The 23257-nt window shown below is 47.1% G+C and overlaps 1 protein-coding gene across 3 annotated transcripts in view; it reads right to left on the reverse strand.

The window, feature by feature from the left end:
* The window catches only part of Snx29 (sorting nexin 29), a 386740-nt gene that overhangs the window by 313478 nt on the left and 50005 nt on the right, over window positions 1-23257 (reverse strand). For 2 of the 3 annotated variants that reach the window (XM_051167340.1, XM_051167339.1), the window contains exons 5-9: window positions 18196-18376; window positions 15416-15486; window positions 14037-14285; window positions 11110-11482; window positions 586-716 (exon numbers count right to left, since the gene is read on the reverse strand). In XM_051167340.1, coding sequence (XP_051023297.1) covers window positions 586-716; window positions 11110-11482; window positions 14037-14285; window positions 15416-15486; window positions 18196-18376 — 1005 coding nt within the window. Of the gene's footprint in view, window positions 1-585; window positions 717-7599; window positions 7906-11109; window positions 11483-14036; window positions 14286-15415; window positions 15487-18195; window positions 18377-23257 lie in introns of those variants that run through there. The other variant, XM_051167341.1, reaches the window with a different exon arrangement.

Here is a 23257-nt window from a genome sequence, read left to right on the forward strand (position 1 = left end):
TGGTGTTTTATGACAGCAACAACCAGCTAATACACGCCTCCACTTAAAAATCTACAAAAGCTAAAAGTGAGGACAAAGAACACAGAGGATGTAAAGAGTAGACCCAATGGGAACGAAGGGTTAGGAGGCCACAGGCCACAGGCGAATTGAGAAATGGTCTCAGACTAGCCATACATCTCTGAACCCATCACAAAACAGCAGGAACCAAGGCACACACAGCTGAGAGAAAAGAGGAACAGAGGTCAGCTGCCTTCTCATGTCTCCTAAGGGACAAAATAATGGCCACTATTGTGGTTAACTTTGATCTGGCCAAGTTTAGCAGCAAATTGTCGGGAGCAGGCAAGAGATCTCCATAGGATCTTGTCAACCAGTTCATCCCAAGACACTTAGCCAGAGCATCTGTAAACACACCAGTTCTGCAGAAGACCTCTAAGTCACTTCTTCCTTCTGAGTGTCCACTAGCCACCCTTGTCCTGAGCCCCGGATCGCCTCGCTCCCATTCCTACTTGTGCCCATAACTTAAGAACCTTGTCTGGTTCTTGGAGGAAAAGCCCCTACTAGAGAAGAGAAGACAGAAGCACCCACCTGCTGCGACATAGGAGCCCACTCCACTGACAGGAAAGAGGACGTCAGTGTCAGCATCAGCATCTCCGTGCAACACCTGGAGTGGGGCCCAGCTGTGTCCCTGGGGGAGGCAGGTGTTCCCATCCGGTGGCCTATGGAGAAAGAGCACAGCTGCATGACAGGGACTCCAGGTTTATCACAGTATCTGGGCTCAACTCCCCAGGCCTAGATGGGGCTAAAGCAGAATAAGCCATGGGCTAAAGTCGGGGACCCCAGAGCTCAGATCAGACTCCTCAAGTGCTCACTTGCCAGAGCTTGCTGAGTGTCTACTGAAAGCAGGCAGTATGCTCATTACAGGAGCAAAGAGACACCACATGATCATCACGTGTTCATGGCGCTTACAGTCTGCATGGAGTTTATAGTGTGGAAGAGGGCCCAGACATCCATCATGTCACTCAGCAAAAGGCAGAAGGCTCGGCTCAGGGTTGTGGAGCAGGACAGGGAGGCTGAAGAGGAAGACCCTTTGGGAAGGGGAGGTTGGTAGCCAGCTGTGGTGACACCTGTAATCCCAGCACTTGGGAGGCCGAGGCTGGCAAGTGTGCTCTTTGTATAGCTCAGCCTACCACCACCTTGGGCTCTTGCTTCGGTTTGATTTGGTTGGTGATGGAGGGTATAGCTTTTTCCTTTTACCAAGAGTTTTGATTTTTTACTTCTTTGACTGAGACAGGGTCTCACGTATCCCAGGCTGGCTTAGAATGTTGTACACAGCTGGGGATATGCTTGACCTTCTGCGTCTCTTAAAATTTACACAATCAGTACTGTGCACATTTACACAATCAGTACTGTGCACATTTACACAATCAGTACTGTGCACATTTACACAATCAGTACTGTGCACATTTACACAATCAGTACTGTGCACATTTACACAATCAGTACTGTGCACATTTACACAATCAGTACTGTGCACATTTACACAATCAGTACTGTGCACATTTACACAATCAGTACTGTGCACATTTACACAATCAGTACTGTGCACATTTACACAATCAGTACTGTGCACATTTACACAATCAGTACTGTGCACATTTACACAATCAGTACTGTGCACATTTACACAATCAGTACTGTGCACATTTACACAATCAGTACTGTGCACATTTACACAATCAGCACTGTGCACATTTACACAATCAGCACTGTGCACATTTACACAATCAGTACTGTGCACATTTACACAATCAGTACTGTGCACTAACTTAGAACAGAGAAAAGTTCAGTAGATCAATTCACACCTATTACATCAAGTAAGGAAAGGGAGGAGAAGAAAAGTCAAATTAAGTCAAATTCATTTTATTTTTTTGAGATTTGCGTATGCAGGTCTTTCCCCTGTGTGTATGTCTGTGCTCCACGTGCATACAGTACCCACAGAGGCTAGGATACAGTGTCAGATCGCCTGGAACTGGAATTGCAGGTGGTTGCTGTTGGATCCAAAGTGGGTCCCCTAAAATGACAGTCTGGGCTCAGTGCGGGCTGCAGTCTGAGCAGGTGAACAGAAGGATTGCTAGTGGATAAACAGAAGCCTACAGGCAGCATCGATCAGAATCCTGTGAGGCAGGCGTCTGCTTGTCTGTCCTTACAGGCAATGGGGCATCTAGCCCCCCACTAACACACACCTATAACACACATCAAAGTCCCCAGATAGTTCCAGACTGTACTGGCCTGCAGGCTCCCCTACCCTAACTTTGAGGCTCCCTCCCAACCTTTCTCTTAAAAAACTGGTGATGCTTTCTCAGTCTTTTGCTATGCTCTGTTCCCCCAGAGATAGACACAGAAATTTTGAATTTCCCCAAATAAGGCTTTCTTTCTACCCATGGAATCGTCAGGCTTGGTGGTTTTACTGTGCCCTCCTAGCTGTGAGCTGCTGTGTGAGCACTGGGAGCTGAAGTTGGGTCTTCTGAAAGAGCAGCTAGTGCCCTTAACCAGCAAGCCATCTATCTCTCCAGCCCCGAATTACATAATTTAGCAGAGCCTGGTGGAGCACTCAGGAGGCTGCCCAGCCCGGGCTGCACAACAAGAGCCTGTTTCACACTCTCATGGTTCAGTGGTGCAAGGTTTTCATGTACAAAGCTCTCAGCTTAATCTGCACTACCACAAAGACAAAGACCCTGACCACAGGTATGTTGGCTCACACCTGTAATCCCAACACTTTGAGGGAGAAGCAAGAGGGTTACAATGAGTTCAAGGCCAACCTGGGCTACATGGTGAGACTCTGTCTCAAAACAATGTCATCTTTTGGTCATACACCATAGCACCAAGGCTGAGAGCTCCCAAATCAAACCCAAACGTGTCCTCTCTGCATGAGCCTCTACACACAGCCGATCTTTATTTTAGTGCACAGATCAAGACATTTTCTCTGTAAACATTTTTAGACTGTGTGGCATACTCTTTGAGGTGGTTTATCTTTATAAACCTTTAAAACCCAACAACTACCAGATGCGGTGATACACACCTGTAATCCCAGCACTCAGGGAGGCAGAGGCAGGTGGATCTCTGTGAGTTCAAGGCCAGCCTGGTCTACAATGTGAGTCCAGCACAGCCAAGGCTACACAGAGAACCCATCTCAAAAGCAAAAAAGTGAATAAATAAAATATAAAATATAATTTTTGTTATACTAACTACGTATGTCTAGCTTCTTGCTCTTGACAGCAAGAAACCCACAGGACAGTCCTAACGGAATCTCACAAATGTTTCCTTCCATGGCTAGCACATGGCAGCAGGGTGGAGGTGAAAGGGGACCAAGCTCCTGACTTGGTCCCCATCCCCACCCCCAGTGTTAGGGTTTTAAAGGTGGCCATGCCTCTAGGCTATTAGAACCTCCCTCTTGGGGCTCTGATGCAGCAGGTGGCTGTCAGGTTGCTCAGGCCAACTGACATATCCAAAGCTGAGCGTCAGCCCAGCTCAGCCTGGACTATAGGAGGCTTTGTGGCAGCTAGACAAAGCCAGCATTCCTCAGGAACTTGTGAAGCCTGTTCCACCAAAAGACGTCACATCCTTACCTCAGCAAAAGGAACCTAGCTTCTCCAGTCAGCATGTGCCTCCAGTGCCTAGCAGCATTCCAAAGGCCACGCCAGCCAGCTGCCTCCTGCCCTCGCCACCCACCCTTCTTATGAGCCGACTTCTCCAGGCTCCTGCTCCCGCTTCACTCACTGTTCTCTCTGTTCTCTGTCCTCTGTTGCTCTCCCCTCTCTCACAGATAGCTCTGACCATATCCAGTCTGCGAGCTGTGTTTGGTCGACTTCTTTTTCTCTCTGTTCTGAACATTCAGATGCCTCTAACTGTCTCTCACATCTACAATAATAACCTTTCCCTTAACAAACCATAGAGCAGTCAGTTTATACAGTGGTGACCAAGGAGAGTGGCATGCAGACAGGGCACATACTCAGAGAGGGCAGCAGTACTAGCCAGTCTGTGAGAGCTAAAGTTACATTTAAGTTTAAATTGCTGTGCCTAAGAGATCTATAAAACAAAAATGCCTCTAGCTTGTATACCCAAGGACAGGTAACTTCCTAGAATGCTGGGGTCTATTGTTCACGTAAGATAACAAGCCACATATTTTCACTTTTGTAAACAAGGTTAGTTGCCCCAACTATACAGAAGGTGCTTGACCATACATAGGAGGAGTTATGGCAGGCATGGGTGTGACGCACGCCTTTACTCCCAGCACTCGGGAGGCAGAGGCAAACAGAGATATCTCTGAGTTCTTGGCCAGCCTGGTCTACAGATTGAGTCCAGGACAGCCAGAGCTGCAAAGAGAAACCCTGTCTTAAAAAAGGAAAAAAAGCAAAAACAAAAATATAGGAGGAGTCACGTAGGCAGGAAGTACATCAGGGTACATGCTTGCCCACAACACAGCTTTGCAGGTTTTGCCCTTATAGGCACCAGACTAACATAATTTGCGGTCATTCTCTGGGAATCCAAGGTATTGGCCTGGCCAGTGCTCATCACCCTGGCCACTATTTAACAAAGCTTGCTTCAAATTTGGCTCAAAAATTGTGACAGTGGTCTTACTCTCAGCTGGTGAGATTAACAAATCCTGTCTGCAAATGTTCCACTACCTCATGTGGACTTTTCTTCTTGTTTCAAAAACAATTCTCTCTCTCTCTCTCTCTCTCTCTCTCTCTCTCTCTCTCTCTCTCTCTCTCTCTCTCTCTCTCTGAAGTTTCTCAAGACAGGGTTTCTTTTGTGTGATCTTGGCTGTCCTGGACTTGCTTTGCAGACCAGGCTGGCCTTGAACTCACAGCGATCCACTTGCCTCTGCCTCCCCAGTGCTGGGATTAAAGGCCACCCTACCCAGCTCAAAGACAATTCTTGCCATTTACCAGCAGCCTATGTGAGTCAAAGTGAAGCGAGACCCACAAAGGATGAGGTTCCTAACTCAAGAGAAAGTGGTCCCCAACGGCCACTGTCTCAGTTCACCTGAGGCCTCAAAACATGGCATCAAGCCAGGCATGGTAGCACACATCTTTAATCCCAGCACTCAGGAGGCAGAGGCAGGCAGATCACTCTGAGTTTGAGGCCAGCCTGGTCTACAAATGAGTCCAGGACAGCCAAGGCTACACAGAGAGACCCTGTCTTTTAAAAATAAAAATAAAAAAGGCATCAAGATTGGCTTTAAAGGGCCAGTGAGATGGCTCCACAGATAAAGGAGCTTGTTGTCAAGCCTGATAACTCGAGTTTGAGCCCCAGGACCCATATGAAAAAAGTAGAGAACTGTCTTTATAAATATCTTCCCACACACACAAATAATGTAAAATATTTTTAGATTGGTTTAAAATAACAGAAAATATTGCTTAGCATTAATACAAAATATGTTTCAAAACTTAGATAATGTCAAAAATAAAGCCAATATAGAACTGGGTGAAAGAATTTCCTAGGCAGCCAACAATCATGGTAAATACTGACTAAAGAGGAATTGAATATCAAAGAAATGGTTAAATTACCAGCAGGGAATGCCCACATTTGGGCCCCTAGATCATCCTAAAAACAAGCAAGCATCAAATCTTTTTTGTTGGGCATGACTCTGTAGAAAAATGATAATTCAGAACATGGCCATTCTGGCAAGAGATCACATCCAAAGACCTTCTGGGTCTGGAATACAGACACACCTTTAACCCAGCACTCAGGAGACAAAGGCAGGCAGATCCCTGAGTTCTAGTCAATGAATCTCAGGCAGTTCACTTGTGTCAGGGAGCTGAGAGGCAATAGAGTGGAGCTGAGTTTGTGGCAGTTCAGTTTGTGCTGTTGAGAGGCAGTTTTATCAGGAGAATTTTGGAGAGACAGGTTGAAGAGAGAGCAAGCTAGACACAGGTGAAGACAGAAGGAGCCAGACAATGAGAAGGAATCAGAAGATTAGAACAGATTGCTAGTTAGTTTGAGGGTAGGCAGAGCAATTCACTGAGAAGTCAGATTGTATCAGTGAGCTTGAAGAAGAGTTTGAGCCAGACAGCTGAGTTGAACCAGCCAGCCAGAGTTAAGAAAGAGCTAGAAAGGGTGAGCTTATTCAGCAGTAAATCTCAGAGGCTGAAAACATTCTAGGCCTAGATTAGATTGTACAGATGCCAGAAGCTTCCAGGACTAGGCAACTAGGACATAATAAGCCTCTGAGATAATAATTAAATCAGAAGAATAAAAGTTACTTCAGCATCCTCCTCTTGCCTGGGTGTGGTGGCACACACCTTTAACCTCAGCACTTGGGAGGCAGAGGCAGGCAGATCACTGTGAGTTCGAGGCCAGCCTTGTCTACAAAGTGAGTCTAGAACAGCCAAGGCTACACAGAGAAACCTTGTCTCAAAAAAAACAAAATTAAATAAATAAATAAATGCCTCCTCCTGTTTACATAGGTACAATGAAAGGGCAAGTAAAATTTTCTACATCTTCCCATTCAATATTAATTTACAAGCTCATCTTCAGGCTATCAGCAAGCTCATATTTAAGACGACATTCAAAGTGAGCATGGTGGCACGCTCCTAAAGATGGAAGCAGGAAGGCCTATGGGACTTTAAGGCCAGCTTGGTCTAACTGCCTATCCTGTTCCAGGACAGCCAGGGCTCCACAAAACTGAGTTCAGTCCCTAGGACTGCACAAATACACAAAAACTGCCCAAGAGGCTACCTCAGCACAAAAAAAAAAAAAAAAATTAATAATTAATTAAACCAAACCAGTTCTGACTACAGAACAGTGCTAGGAGTCTGCTCTGCGTGGGTGAAGCCACTCTCCCCGCAGGTTAACGCAAGTGCACAGTTCAGGTCAGACGAGACCAGCAGCTCTGCTCCTCTTAAGAAGGACTTTGGAATCTTGCTGCTCAGCTCTTCCGGAGCAGAGACAATGTCCTCAGGGCAGAGTCTCCACCCAGACCTAGATACTTTGTTAATCATCTTCGGCCCCCAGGGCTAACAGCCTGCCCCAAGCACTGCCTTCACACCTGACTGTACAGGTGCCTGCTTCAGCCTGGGGTGGGAGCCTCAGAGCCAGCCGGCCCTGGCAGGCACTGAGTGGACCTCACGGCTCACGCGGCTCCTACTGTGGACTATTAGCAGACATGAGCAGCAGTGCACACTACTTGGTCCTGTGCTTAGTCACTCGGAGAGGGACATGGGCTCTCTGAGTTACCCCCAGACCCTCCAAACTCACTTCTTTACTGGTTTCAGAACACAAACAAGATGATTTTTAAAACTCCATAATAATGCTATTGTCTATTCTGAAGAAAACAAAAAGCAAAGCCAGTGTTTGTGATAGATGCTGGATAAAGAGAATTAGGCACCAAAGAAATGGTTAAATTACCAATGAACAGAGAAAGCCCAAATTTTGATCCACTAGACCATCCTAAAAACAAGCAAGCATCAGATTTTACAGAAGTCATGGCAAGCCCAGCTGAGCCTCCTGGCCTGGCCACACTCCCCTATTTGACCACTGGGTACACACGCTAGCCCACTCCTATGATTACAAGCTTAAGTCAAAGTCAAGTATTACTCAGTAAGCCACTCATCACCGCTCAGCTCTTCCCCAGGTTGCTCTGCAGATTCTTCAATCAAGACGCCCCTGCACACCAGGGAGAGGTTGTCCATAGTCCACGGAGACCCAGGCTCCCCAGCTCACCCAACACTGCTTTGTGCCTTTCACACATCACAATGGCAGCAGCCACCCTGGCTTACAAGGTGGCCTCCCCTCCAGGCTGCACTCCGCAGCACCAGAGGTAGGAAGGGAGATGACTAGGTCTGAGCCACTGGTCCACACAGGCATCTGCAGAGCCACAGGAATGCAGTGGCACATCCAAGGCCGCTCAGAACTAAAGGCAGCTCCAATGGTTAATTGTTTGTGCCAACTTGGCCAGGCAACACTGTCAGATATCTGGTCAAACATTATACTACAAGTTGCTGGGAGGGTATTTTTTAAAAGATTAGCATTTGCATGAGTAGATTTTTAGTTAAAAGATTATTCTGCTGGACTGGGTGGGCCTCAGTCCAACCACAGAGGCTGCAGTACAAAGATGCTGATCTGTCCAGAGAGAAAAGGAATTCTACCAGCATAAGGCCTCCTCAGCTACCCGTCCACAAGTCCATGGGCCAAGTCCCCAAAACACGAGAAAGATTCTGATGCACCCCAGAATAGACTCAGGCCAGCCTCAGCTGTAGGCCAGCCTGGGCTACATGACACTCTGTCTCTACATAAATAAACAAACAAAAACAAAGACAGACATACAGGAAGAAATAAGTGATTAAGGAACACACACGCACTCCACTGGCCATTTTGCAGGAGAACTATGACTAACGCAAGAGGTCACAAATTTTGCTCCCAGGCTCAAAACACCCATAGTCTGTGAACATGAATGCTGCTGCTGAGAAATGACTTAACAATTATTTGAGAGTAGAAGATAGCCGTATACATACAGCATTTTAGAGGCTAAGGCATGATGGCGTGTCAAAGGCCAGCCTGAGCTACAACCAGGACCCTGCCCAAGAACACACCAAAGTGAGCACCCTAAATACTGGACAGTGACAGAGCCACTTAGCAAGCAGGAGCTCTGCAGAGACACAGACCCAGTGAGGGATTCCGATGAGGCAGTGCTTCATGAGACTGGACCCTGAGCATCCTACACTCTTCAATCTGTGAGCGGAAGGCCAGAAATGCTGGTGCTGTGCTTCTGAGAAGCAGGGGGGCCAGCGTGAGTCCTAGTCTGTGGGCAGGAAAAGACCAGCAAACCAGCTCACACTGTCAGGCATGAAGGAAGCTGCCTGCCTCCCTCAGGTCCTGGCCGACAGGAAACCCCTGTCATGAAGTCAAGCCAACACTGATCTATGCCACAATTCACTCCCAGATTCTAGAAACAAGGACTTAACCTGGCACCTATTGGTCCAGCATCACGGTGACCATCATGCAAGACAACTGAGTTGTGTACTAACATGGAAAATACTAAGTTCTGGGGAGCAGCATATAAGAGCCCAACTGCCAGCATGGCCAACCTCTTTGCCAAATCTCAACTCTGGGGAATTTCTTTCCTCTGTACCTTGCAACAGGGGCCATCACAGATGAGCACAGGTGGGATGGCCAATGCACATGTGTGAATGAGAGCAGAACTTGTAAAATCTTTAGATTTATTTCTTTTATTTTATGTGTACGGATGGTTTGCCTGCATGTGTGCATAGTGCCTAGTGCTTACAAACAGGCCAGAAGAGAGCTGTGACTCACCATGTGGGGACTGGGAGTCAAACTGGGGTCCTCTGCAAGAGTAACAAGTGTGATTAACTGCCAAGCATGCTCTCTGGACTCAAAAACTTTCTAAACAGGCACAGTCTTCAAAGAAATAAGCAGTGTTAATATTACACACACATGAGCTTCAGAAGCATGGCACTGGAGGCCTCCTGTGGATATCAGCAGCCCTGTAGCGTGTCAGCCCCGTGGAAGGATGCTTTCTTTTTTCTTTTTTCTTTTTTTCTTTTTTTGAGACAGGGTTTCTCTGTGTAGCCTTGGCTGTCCTAGACTTGCTTTGTAGACCAGGATGGCCTCGAACTGGCAGTGATCCACCTGCCTCTGGCTTCCGAGTGCTAAGATTAAAGGCGTGTGTCACCACACCCTACGAAGGACACTTTCACACCTGACCATGCCACACTTTACTAGGAGGGGCTCTGAGGTCAGCCATGATTACTACATGATCACATGTACTCCAGAGCTAAAGAAAAGGGTACTTGACTGGCTAGTGTGTCTGGAGGAGCGGGAGCAACCAGCTGTGAAGAGCAGCAGCAGCAGCAGCAGCAGCTGGCCATGTGGCATCACTCAGTGTGTCAAAGGCTTCAGACACCATGTAACTTGGCTCTAAAACACTCCTGTTCCTTCCTCTGCAAACCACATAGAAGTGATACTCACTAACCAAAAACAGCAGCACACTGGTCGGAGGTTACTGATGGAGCTCTGTTCTCAGCATTCTCTTCTTTTCTTTTTGAGTTAGTCTCATGTGGTCCAGGGTGCTGACCTTGCCCTCTGTATAGCCTAAGATGCTCTGATGATGGCTATACTCCAGCACACTGAGCTTATGCAGTGCTGTAGCACAGACCCAGAGCTTCGTGCATCCTGTCAAGCCCTCAACTGACGGAGCCACACGGCCTGGCCTGTCACAGCTCTTAGGTCGTCTTACTGTTACAGGAGACAGCTACCTCTTTTCTTACACCAGGGTTTGCCAACCTTCTGGGGGTCAAATGACACTTTCACAGATGCTGCCTAAGACCATCAGGAAGCACAGATATTTATACTACACGTCATGACAGTAGCAGAATTGCAGTAATGCAGTAGCAAGGACAACACTTTCATGGTTGGGTGTCACCACAGCATGAGGAGCTGCAGTGACGGCTGTAACATGAGGAAGGCTGAGAACCGCTGTCTTAGGCTCTGCAGAGCCAGTCAATGACATTTCCTCAGGCCAAGTCTCCTTTCCTGTGCGCTTCCTAGGCTGGTGGCAAGTAAAACAGGAAAACCCAGCTCATGAAAGCAAAAGCCTTATGCTCAAGCAAAAATGTTGTGTTAAATCCATTTAAATGACTCCATTTCCTTAATTCTCAGCAGGGCAAGGTCATAAAGATCTAAAGAATGAATAATGCCCCCAAAGGAATACAAAAATTGCCCTGTTTTTATGTATGATGTGTGTGCATGTTCATATGCCCACATTCACATGTGCAACTGTGCATGCACACATGCCTTAGTGCACACGTGGAGGTCAGAGTTCAAGTTCATGTGTCCATCCTGTCCTTCTCCCATGTTTGAGGCAGGACCTCCCTTGCTCTTCCCTGCTTTGTGGGCTAAGCTCCCAATGGTCCTTCTGTACCGACACCATCTCTTCTCGGGAGCACTGAGATAACAGGTGCCTGCTCTGCTGCGTCCAGCTGGGATGCTGAGGATCCACACTCAGGTCACCAGGCTGCCATTTCCCCAGCCCCAAAGCTCCCAAGTCAGAGACATAACTCCCACATCACAAGCTCAAATAGAACTTACTTGTCTGGTGACTCCGAGTGGACAGTGTGCTTCCTTCCTGGTGGGTTCCTGTACACATCCTCGTCGTTTTCATCCACATCATCATCAATGCTTTTCACATCAAGCTTCTGGTAGCCCAGCTCCCCATTCAAAGACACAGAATCAATTTTCCATGAGCTGCTGCTCTGGCTCCCGTTGGAATTTGGCCCAAAGGGGCCCTCAAAGGCTGCTGTGATATTGATGGAGGATCGGTCAGAGTTCTCCTCCGAGCTTTCTGCGGTCCCAGGCATCTTTTTTAAAGTATCTCCAATGCCCTGCTCCTCCTCGTCATCATCAAAAGAGACAATGTTGGTCACCTTCTTCCTCCTCCTCCGCTCCCTTTTATTTCTCACATCTGGCAAAAAAAAAAAAAAAAAAAAACGTCTGTGGTAGTAGACGGAAGGAAGGAAGGAAGGCTAAACCATGCTCCCATGGGGCAGCAGGGCCTGTTGTCACACCAAGAATACCCAAGACCAAATGAGATTTTGTTGGGTTTTTAGGGTATTTTTTTTTTTTGGTTTGGGTTTTTTGTTGTTGTTGTTTTGATTGGTTGGTTGGATTTCTCTCTTTATTTCTGTGTAGCATTGGCTGTCCTAGATTCACTTTGTAGGCCAGGCTGGCCTCAAACTCATAGAGACCCACTTGCCACTGCCTCCCTGAGAGCTGTGATTGCAGGTGTACACCACCACACCTGGCTTTAGGGTTTTTAAAATATTTTTTTCATATAATATACTCTGATTATGGTTTCCCCTAGCTCCTCCCAAATGCTCCCCACCTCCCCACCCACTCAAATCCCCCCCTCATTAGAAAACAAACAAGCATCTAATAATAAAAGAAAATTAAAACTAACCAGAATAGGACAAAAAAAAAAAAAAAAGCCAAAGAAAAAGAACAAGAAACACAGACACAGAGACACACATTCACACAGAAAACTCTAAAGACACAAAATCAGAAACCTTACATATATATAAGCAAAAGACCTGTAATATTTTTTTAAAAGTGCCCAGACAAAGCATTATGAGACAAAAAAAAAAAATGAGATATCTTTATCAAACCCACCCCATCAAGGCTCCAAGAGCATCATGGGAAAAGAAGCAGAAGTGATGTAAGAGCCAGAAGGTAGGGACAAGTGCTGTAAAATGATGTCTACTGGACACAGCATGGGTGTTGTACCAGCGAACCCACATTAGCCGTGTACAATTGCATAAGAGCAGGCTTGTGGAGGAGTGGACCAAGAGGCCTCACCCCGGTCTGAGGAGCTATTGGCAGCTGATGGCCGCTGGGGAAAGACTGTCACTTTTCTTTGGGTGTGGGGGGCGGCTGCCAAGCTGCTCATGCTCCAGTGGACAGCCCACACCCACCTTCCTGTGGGCAGCACTCACGCACTCAGTGAAGGAGGGAAGGGGAAATGGCAGGGGAGGGTGGGCAGTAGATATGATCACAGCACACTGTATACAAATATGAATTGTCAGAATAAATAAAACATTCTCTTTTAAAAGTTCTAAAGGGAGGGCCAGGGGTGGCTCAGCAGCAGGTCATGTGCCGGCTGCACAAGCAAAAGGATCTGAATTCAGACCCAGCCCTGGGGGGAAGCTAGGCATGGTGGCGTCCACCTGTAACTCCAGCCCCGGAAGGGCAGAGACTGGGGCTCAGTGGCCAGCCAGTCTAGCCAATCAGTGAGCTCTGGGTTCTGTCAGAGATTCTGTCTCATTTCAAAGGAAGGTGTACAGCCATAGAGGAAGACGCCCCACGTTGGCCTTCAGCCTTTGCACTTACATACACTCACACACACACACACTCTGCATAAACAAACACACATATACAAGTCGACAGACAGGCAGACAGAAACAGATAGAGAGATAAACCAGAATTACAAAAGTGGGTTGCTGGGTCAGGCCTGTGAACCTTCTGCTCAGGATCTAAGGCAGTAAGATCCAAGTTCAAGACCAGCATGGGCAATGGAGTCAGTTCAAAGCCACCCGACAATGCTTTAGTTTTAGTTCAGAAGTAAAACATAAAAAGAGCGTGTGATATGGCTGTGTGGTAGAGCACTTACCTAGTGTGTACAATCCTCACTATAAAAAAGAATTTTTTAAAATTTTTTAAAAGAGATGATCATGATTACTGCCTTAATGGATTTGGGACAACAGTATTTAACCCGAGTTTTAAATTCTACTAAAATCAACTCACTAACAACTCCAAATGCTCTAAGAGTATCATCAGCTTTTGGCAAATGTTATCATAACTGAGTCAATTTCCCCACGCCTGCTCACAGCCAAGGCTCAGAGCTAGCCTCTTCCCTTAGGCCACTACTTAAATAGCATCCTCCCCACACGGGCAAGCAGAAAGCACCCTCTCTGGGGTGCCTGTGTTTTCATTCTGTTTACCACAGGAACATTGCTTGTGTGTTTTGTTTTAAAGCATCACCTCTGGCCGGGCGTGGTGGCACACACCTTTAATCCCAGCACTTGGGAAGCAGAGGTAGGCAGATCTCTGTGAGTTCGAGGCCAGTCTGGTCTACAGAAGAGAGTCCATGATAGCCAGGACTGTTACACAGAGAAACCCTGTCTCAAAAAACCTTAAAAAAAAAAAAAAAAAAAATCACCTCTGCCCAACCCCCAAAATACTAAGATGCTTAGCAGAGTCTCAGCTCACTGCTGAACACAACACAGAGAAGGAAGGGAAGGAGGGAGGCGGTGGTGGAAGATGACCCCCTGGCTCCCTAGGACACGTTGTTTGCTTGTTCCTGTTTGGCCCCTCTTTCAGTGAATGTCGCTTAAAAACAATAATAAACACCAGCGGCCTTTGCTCCTTAAGAAGGAGTGGCAATGAGGCGTGTTCCTGTCAGCTCCCCCTCTATTCCCCCTCGGCGCACTCCTCTGCCACCTTGGGGGCCCCCTGTGGCTTACCAACACTGACATTCTTAGATATGACAGGCAGAGGGTCAGTCTCCTGCTCCGGCTTGATGAGAAGAGAGACAGCAGAGGACGCAGTGATCTCCCTGAGAAGGCTGCTCACGCCCTGCGTGGACTCCTTCAGCAAAGATGTCACGTTCTGCGTGGACTCCTTTAAGAGGTCGGAGACAGTGGGCGCAAATCTGCTCTGCCCATTCAGATCCTTGTTGTCAATGTTAATGGCAAAGAGGATGGAGTTCAGGCCTGCCAAGAAAGCGGAGAGGGGCTCACACCCCAACACCAGCAACAGCTATCCAAATGAGACCATCGGGAAGTGCACTGGCAGACAGAGGAAGTTCATGAGAACAGTCTTCCAACACCTCCTCCCCGAATGTCAGAAACACAGGCCACCACAAAAATCACCCTGGAGACAGTGATGGCAAAAGTTCTGGAGAGAAGCTGCCTGGGCTGAAGCACAGAACAGCCTCTTAGCAGCTCTGAGACCTTGGTCAAGCAGCTTGCCATCTCCTTGAGTTCTAGTTTCCTTAACTGTGCAATGACAACAACAGTGACCTCTCAAGAGCTCAGCATGCACCAAGAGTGGTGTTACAATTACTTTAGCCAAGACTTACCAATTACTTGAGCCAAGACTGACACTGGCAATCTATGGCCTGTAAAGAAAATCACGGCCAGAGCCTGACTTTCTCATCCATAGATGAGACTAACATGGCCCTCAAAATGTGGGACTCAATGTCACCCTTTAAAAGAAACAGTGTAAATGGAACATAAAGAATTTGGAAGGAAGCTGGGCGAGATGGCACCCACCTTTAATCCCAGCACACAGGAGGCATAGGCAGGTGGATCTCTGTGAGTTCGAGGTCACCCTGGTCCATAAAGGGAGTCCAGGACAGCCAAGGCTATACACAGAGAAACCCTGTCTCAAAAAAAAAAAAAAAAAAAAAGAATTTGGAAAAAAGACAAGCTTTCTTACAGGGCGTTATTACTGCTGATAAGCCAGGAGCCTTTTATTTTCTATGGTTCTTTTAAAGGTGACTAGAAAGTTAACAGTGTTCTCACCTCACATAGGAGGAGGAGGAGGGGAGAGGTAACAGAGCTGACAGAATGCAGCTGACATGCAGTAAAACCAGGGGTCAAGGCACTCTGCCAATCTGCAGTTCTTTATAAGTCACCTGCCAGGCCGCAAGCTGAATCCTTCAACCACGTGCTTCATCTGCACAGTGTCAGATTCCAGATAAATTGTCCCAACTTAGAAAACAACAAGGCAGTGACTGCTCCAATCAGGAGGACATAGAACAGAACATCTCAGCATGCCCTTGGGCAATAAATCCACTCCCAGCGGCTCTTGCTCACCAAGCTTCTCAGGACAAGCTTACCAGCTGCCATGGTAGGGAGCATGCTGGACCTTTCTTCATCCATCACGAAAGACCAGTCTTCATAGAATGTACTGCAAGAGCAAAGCGAAAGGGAAAACTTTTTTTTTCCAGAGCTAAGGACTGAACCAAGGGCCTGTCGCTTGCTAAGCAAGTGCTCTACCACTCAGCTAAATTCCCAACCTCAAAGGAAAACTCTTAAGGAAGTGAGTTCTCAGCATCCTAACACTGGCCAATGATGCCATCAGGTGGCTCTCTGGAAACACCAGGCCTACCTAGTCCATCACCCAGAGGGAATCTGGTCCATCTCTACTTTGAAGTTTCTCACCAGAAACAAAGGTCTGAATGCACAAATCCTATGACTTCCTTCTTGGTCCCCGGGGACCCTGAACTTTAGGGGACTGAAATAGACATATGCAAATGTATTTACAAAGCAGCAACGTTGAAGTGGACAGAAGGATTGATTCCACTCAACAAGGTACCCCAGAGACAGACAGGAAATCCAAGCTTACCAGTATGGCTCACCTGATTGGCTAATGCAAAAAAAAGATAATTTCAGAAGCAATTACAGAGCTATAGGGTTCCATCAACCAAGGTATCCACTTATAATAACTTCTGGGCTACAAACCCAGACTCCACCTTAGTCATAAAAATGGCTGGGAGGGTAAAGGACCCCTGTGAATTTCAATAGCAGCTGGGGAGGGTCAGGGAAGCCTATGGGTATCCAAGGCAATCTAGCCAATCAACAGTACAGCAGAACTTAAAAACAGATCTCCCGAGCCCAATTTCTAAGCACCTTAGATGACTCTGTTGAGCGATATTAACCACCAGACTCCCCAATGCCAGGTAACAGAATTGTAAGTGCAGCTTCAATAATGTCAGCTCAGTACTGAGCAGCCTGCAGTTCAACAAGAGATGAGAAAACTAGCTGCTGACGTCACTGAATACCCAGGGGGAGGGCCATGATAGGAAGATAACAAACCAGTGTCAGGCTATCATTTGACCTCATTCAATTCCACAACAAATTGGGATCATTTGAAAATCTGAACCAGCTTTCATACAGGTAACTGAATCTGAAGTGTGAGTGTGTATGTGTCAAAGAGAGAGCGAGCGCGTGCGAGAGCGCACGTGTGCCCATGAGCATGCTTGCACATGGAGCCAGAGAAGAGCCACCTTTTTTGAGACAGGTCTCTCACTGGCCTGGAGCTCACCAAGTAGGCCAGGCTGGCCAGTCAGCCCCAAGTACCTGCCTGTCTCTGCCTCCTTATCACTGGGACATGCATCAGTGTGCTAGCTCTTTTTACATGGATTGTGGTTATTGGTGTTTGGGGTTTTTTTGTTTTGTTTTGTTTTGTCTTTTGTTTTTGTTTGGTTGTTGTTGTTGTTGTTGTTGTTTTGGTTTTTCAAGACAAGGTCTCTCTGTGTAGCCTTGGCTGTCCTGAATTCGTTTTGTAGACCAGGCTGGCCTCGAACTCACAGCAATCTGCCTGCCTCTGCCTCCCGAGTGCTGGTACTGTTGTTTTTAATTATCTTTTTCTTCATTATTTTAATTTTATTTTTATTATTGTACACATATGTATATGTAGGATGTGTGTGATTTGGGGCACACATGTCCACAGACAATTTTCAGGAGTCAGTTCTATCTACTTCCACCATAAGATCCGCAGGATCTGGGGGTTGAGCTCAGGGTTGCACGCCTGTGTGGCCAGCAAGAGCTTTCACCCATGGGAAGCCATCTCACTGGCCCAAGCGTTTTTAAGGGCAAGCCCTGAGCACCCACTGAGTCACTGGTAGGAAAAGCCAGTAAATACAACATCCTAGGGCACTGGGACAGCACACGATGGAGTATCTGTCTAGCGCGCACCAGCACCCAAGTCTGATTTCTAGCAAAGAAAAAAGTGAAGAAGTAGAAGAGGAGGAGTGGAGGGAGAAGTGGGGCTGTGGAAGCAAAAAGGAAAACCTGAGCCTGCAGAAACCTGGTGAGACTGACGTCAAGAGTCCGTCTGTCGGTCAGTTGGTCAGTCAGTATGTCGGTCTGGGTGCTGAGAAGCGAGCTTAATGCACCAATAAAATATGAGTGTCAGCACTAGGCTCTCTAACACAAAAGTTACTCAAGGTGCCGGAGAGGACTGACCATGGGCCCGTGGGTCATCAGGTGACATATTCTGTGTCTGTCTACCATATTCACAGGCAGGTAACAACATGAAGAAATAAAAGCAGCCAACTCAGGCCCCTGAGGCTTCTCAAGCAGCATTTGCTACAACACAGCCTGGCCTAAATAAACTTTATGCTCAAGTGAAAAAAAAAAAAAACCACATAATAAAATAAAGCTTTTAATAAAAACAAAATGCTTCCTTCCCTAATACATTCTGAGCAGGCCTGGTCACACAGACCTCTCATCCCAGCACTAGGGAAACAGGCCAGCCTGAGTTACACAGTGAGTTCCAGGCCAGCCTGGACTACATGTGAGACCTTGTCTCAAAATAAAAGAACAAACAAAGCTTCCATATCTTTCGGTCAGTTTGGGTCAGTAGAAGAATCCCAAAATGAAAATTCCATGGGGTGAGAGCCAGCCTGTGTTCTAAGGCAACAGCTGCCTGTATCCACGCCCTGATCACAGCAAGCACTGGTGGTGCCACACAGGGCCAATTCTAGGCATGCTGACATCTGTTCTCCCACCAAGGGTGTGGCTGGCAGGGCTGCAGTGAGGAAGTCCTCTTTTCCCTTGGTGGGACACAAGTGAGTCTGTCTCCAGATTCCTCCCCCTGTCCAGGGGTGGGCACCTGAGCCTGGCGCGGTCAGCCAGCAACATGTGCAGGTAGCGCTCCAGAGAGTGCTCATTCAGGGCGCAGCGCAGCCAGGCGCGGCCTCGGCCCACATCTGCTGTGATGTGATGCAGCGAGTAGAAGCGTTGCAGCTCGTGCTTGTTGAGGACCTCCTTCACGTAGAACCAGAACACGGGCTCTGGAAAGAGAAGGCAGCAGTGTCACCGTCAGAGCAATGGTCACTAGGCAACCTTATGGTGAGTAAATGGCATTACCTCCTTAACACAGACAGCATGGACAATGGAATAAACAGGCCTCAAAACTCTCCACCCGCGATCACCACTCTTAGTTAACAATTTCAAAACAATCCAGCAGCTTTTTTTTTTCTTTTTTAGTTTTTTTTGAGACAGGGTTTCTCTGTGTTATTTTGGCTGTCCTGGACTCACTTTGTAGACCAGGCTAGCCTCGAACTCATAGATCGCCTGCCTCTGCCTCTAAGTGCTGGGATTAAAGGCATGAGCCACCACACCCAGCTCAGTTGGTCTTTTTTTCTTGCACCTTTTTAATACAAAAATCAACAGTTGTGGCAGCTAAATTATGTCCCACTACATATGTATGCATAACTACACCCTCATCTCTGGAGCCTGGCGCAGCAAAGGACTCTTGGCAACTCTGATGATGCGAATCCCTGTGGGCACAACATATTAACAAGTGTCTTCCTAAGAAGGCAGAAAAACTAACCCCCAGGCAAGAATGTCCTATGACTAGGGAAGCAAAGATTAGAATGATGTGGCCACTTCCAAAGAATGCCATCAGGCAGGAGAAGCTGGGAGAGGTGACAATAGTTGTCCCCTGTGGTATCAGTAGGAGCCAGCCTGCCATTGTCACCCTGACATGTTAGCCCAGTTACCTGACCTTGAAGTTGCAGATCTCAGGACTATGAGAATAGATCTTTTTAAGGCACAGGTGGTGTCGTGGTGTCATGTACCTGCAGTCCTTGCTAATTGGGTAGCTGAGGCAAGCAAGGAGTTCAAAGTCAGCCTGGGCAGCATAGCAAGATGCCATCCCATCTCAACAACAAAAACCTACATTACATAGTGTAGTGCTGATTATGTGTACATACATACATACAATTCTATATCTTGATTCCGTTTTTTTCTAAGCATGAACATTTTCCAGATTCAAAAATCCTCAGAACAATTTTGCTCTATTACTTGTTCACTCGGTCTTCTGAATGTTCTTCTGAAGGTGGTTTCTGGCAGCTTGGTGGGATATAATTTAGCTCTATCCTGATTACAAAGAATTGCTGCTTCCCCTCACACAGCCAAGAACATCCTTGATCATGAATAATTACCCTCATTTCCAGATCCTCGGGAGAGCTTCCCACATGGTGAGCTACTTGTTATAGGGACAGGAACAAATTTAAGGCTACAGGCAGGCCTTAAATAAGGCTGTACTGAGTCACAGGTAGACACCATTCTTCGTGTCTACCTTTCTTTCTTTCCTTTTTTTTCGAGACAGGGTTTCTCTGTGTAGCCTTGGCTGTCCTGGACTCACTTTGTAGATAAGGCTGGCCTCGAACTCAGAAAGATCCACCTGCCTCTGCCTCCCGAGTGCTGGGATTAAAGGCGTGCACCACCATGCGCAGCCTATGTCTACCTTTCTTATCCACATACACAAACTACTTGGGAGTTGCAATCCTCATTTTGTGATTCATTTTCTTTCTGTTGGATCACTGACACTCCTTCATGCTATGGTCAGTGCTGCAATGACAATTATGAGCTCCTGAGTGTTAACTGTGACCAGCCGTTGCCCAAACATTTAATAATGACCTCGCTCAAACCAAGGCCATCTCACCCAACGACAAAGCCAGGACAAGTCCCACCTAGTTAATGTAAGTGTTAATAAGCAGCACAGGTGAGCAGGAGTGTGGTGCCAAATAACAGCCACAAAAATCATATTCTGCCTCCGACCCCCTCAAAATGAGCATGTTCACACCGTTTGATTTCTAACTAGGGCAGAGCCATGCCTTTGCTGCCAGACCCAGCTATTGTAAACTTATTATTATTATTATTATCATCATCATCATCATCATCATCATCATTACTATATGTGCATTGATGTTTTTCCTGAATGTATGTCTGTACAAGGGTGCCAGATCCTTTAGAACTGGAGCTACAGACATTTATGAACTATCACGTGGGTGCTGGGAATTAAACACAGGTCCTCTGGAAGACTAGCCAATGCTCTTAACCACTGAGCCAATTCTCCAACTCCAGACTCAGCTTTCAGTCTAGCAGCCAAACAGGTTCACAGACCCCTCTGAGAACATTTAGTCATCGTGGTTTCCTTCCAGAAGACTGCAAATGTGCACAGCCCCAGAGATTAAGAAGCTCGCTCTAATACTTCAGTTCAACTGACCTAGGCTGACTCCTCTGTTCTAGCGAGCCCTGAGCACTGCCACGCCGAGAGAGAGAACAAGGACTCATCTCTGAGGGGCGTTCAGCCCAGCACGCAGGACAAACAGGTGACGAAACCACTCAGTTGCATAGCCTTGGGTAGGCACAGAACCATGATAAGCCTCAGGTTCCTCTCATGAGCACACAGGAGGTGGCCTGGGATTACGGGTTAACTGGGGAAAAGGGCAGCCTGACATGAGAAAACCAACAACCAAGGCTAAGAAGAGATCCTGTGTAGCCTTCTCTTTCCTTTCTGGGTCAGCAGCACCTAAATACGTATAAATGAGTGTATGGATATTTGGGCACTCAGCCGCCCTTCCAAGTATTTTAACTGTGTTACTTACATTTATTTAGCGTGTGTCCGTCCACCACAACAGGTATTCAAATGTCAGGGAACAACTTGCAAGAGTCATTTTTCCCCCTTCTAAAGTGTGGGTCCCCAGAGACTGACCTCGGGTTCTCAGGCTTGGTGACAAGAGCCTTTACAGCTGAACCATCTCACTAACTTCATTTTTCAGAATAAACTTCTCAGGATAAAAGAGAAAGTACAGTTCACTCTCAGCTCTCCCATGGCAAATTCACTGGACTATACAGCCACACAGAGGAGGCTGCGGCCCTTTCTCGGCCTCCCTGCTATTTCCTGTGAACTGAACCGTCCCCTTCATGAGAGAGGGTGGCTCTGCAGACTTACAAGGCTTAGGAAGCTTCTGAAAGCTACAACATTCACAGGGCCCCATCCAGAGTCATAAAAGCAACAGACGCCTCCTGAGGAGAGGAGACTGGTGGAGCTGCCTGCCAGTTAGACAGAAAGCCCCAGGAGTGCAGCTTTGTTGAGTCCTCACCTATGCTGAGGTGGCTTCCCCTGAGTCACCCATGCTTCTGTAAGTAATCCCAAAAAACTCACTGGTTTATCAAACTAGGCTTAGGTGGAGTCACTTTTTGGCTTGTCATTCCCTTATCTGTTATGAAAAGTCATTTGCTCGTGTCCAAGAAAAGTTACATCCAAACACCAGCCCGGGGGACTCTGGGAGCATGCTACCCTCAGCCAATAAGGTCTTTAATTTCAAGTAACTCTCACTCTTATCCTGTCTTCTCAGAAAACTGCAGTGGCCTCCCTCTGACCTTGAAACCAGAAACACTTTACTATAAAGCATGCTTTCACCTTTCAAGTTTGCAAATTGCTTACCATGGGGATCTTTTTCAAGCCTGTCAGTGATGCCACTGATGATAAGAATTATCCCAGCAGGGCTCCACTTCAGAATTAATGTGGTCTATTTAAAGTGCAGCTCACCTGCCTTGCAATGCAAGCAGTGGCCATAATGTAATTTGGAAAGCTATACTGATCTGCTTTGAAACGTGGGGAAAGTTCCAGAAGCATGCCAAGGCTTCAACTTCTCAGAGCACCTGAAGTCAACTGCCAGCAAGAACAGCGCCCAGAAGGAGGTGCCAAGTGAGCTTCTGGTGGCCCTGTTCGCAGCTGACTAATAGAACCAGCTTTTGGCAGTTTCTAACTGGCGTTGGCTTTCACTGGCAATGCCAAGAATTCATACCTTGCAAAGGCTCAATGGGCAAAATTTTTGATGAGCAAGAGGAGGACTTGAGTTCAGGTCACCAGCACGCACACAAAAGCCAGGTGCAGTTGGGCATGGTGGCCAGTGCCTGTAACCCCAGCATTTAGGAGGCAGACGTAGGCAGATCACTGTGAGTCAACACTAACCTGGTCTATATATCAAATTCAGGCCAGCCAGAGCTATGCCTTCACACCCTGACTTATAACCTGGGTACAGGAGTGCACCTATAATCACAGCACTCAGAAATCAGAGGCAGGAAGGTCCCCTGGCTTGCTGGTCAGCCATTCCAAGCCGATCAGTGAGCTCCAACTTCAAGGAAAGATCCTTTCTCAAAAACTAAGGCAGGAAGCAACTGAGGAAGACATCTAACATGATTTCTGGCCTGCCCAATAAATACATGTGCACATGTACATGCACACACACACACACACACACACACACACACAAAGAGAAATAACATAAAATGTGCATATAAAGGTGACTCAGTCAGCATCAGCCACTGCAAACATGCCTGCTGTAAAATGCGTTCAGTGGTAAGCAGCTACTGATACTGTCATTACACTGAAGCCTAGCAGAAAGGTGCCCCAACAGCACCCCTGCCCTTGCCTCTGGCAGCGCCCCTCTTTCCTATGGCAAGCATGCCCCATGTGGCTCCCTATGATATTGTCTGACCCTGCCCTCTTCCTCCCCAGCAGTGGCCAGTCCCACAGGCTGGGAGATCATCAGACCTCAAGAGTGTGTCCACTTTACGACACAGCTTCATCCCAGCCCTGTTTTAGATCTGTGTTCTTCATGGGGCATTCTTCACATTAATTTTTATAATTAAAATAGGTGTGTACACAGGGGTCTGTGCATATAAGTGCAGGTGCTCACAGAAGTCAGAGATGTCAAATTCCCCTGGAGCTGGAGTTACAGGCAGTTGTAAGCACCCAACATGGCTGCTAGGTCCTCTGTAAGACAACCACACACTCCAAAACTGTGATCCATCTGCCCAGGCCTAATTCCCATCTTTCTAAACATTATGTGAAAAGATTATTTATCTTGATTACT

Source organism: Acomys russatus, chromosome 25 (genome assembly GCF_903995435.1).
Source record: "Acomys russatus chromosome 25, mAcoRus1.1, whole genome shotgun sequence".
Classification (NCBI taxonomy): domain Eukaryota; kingdom Metazoa; phylum Chordata; class Mammalia; order Rodentia; family Muridae; genus Acomys; species Acomys russatus.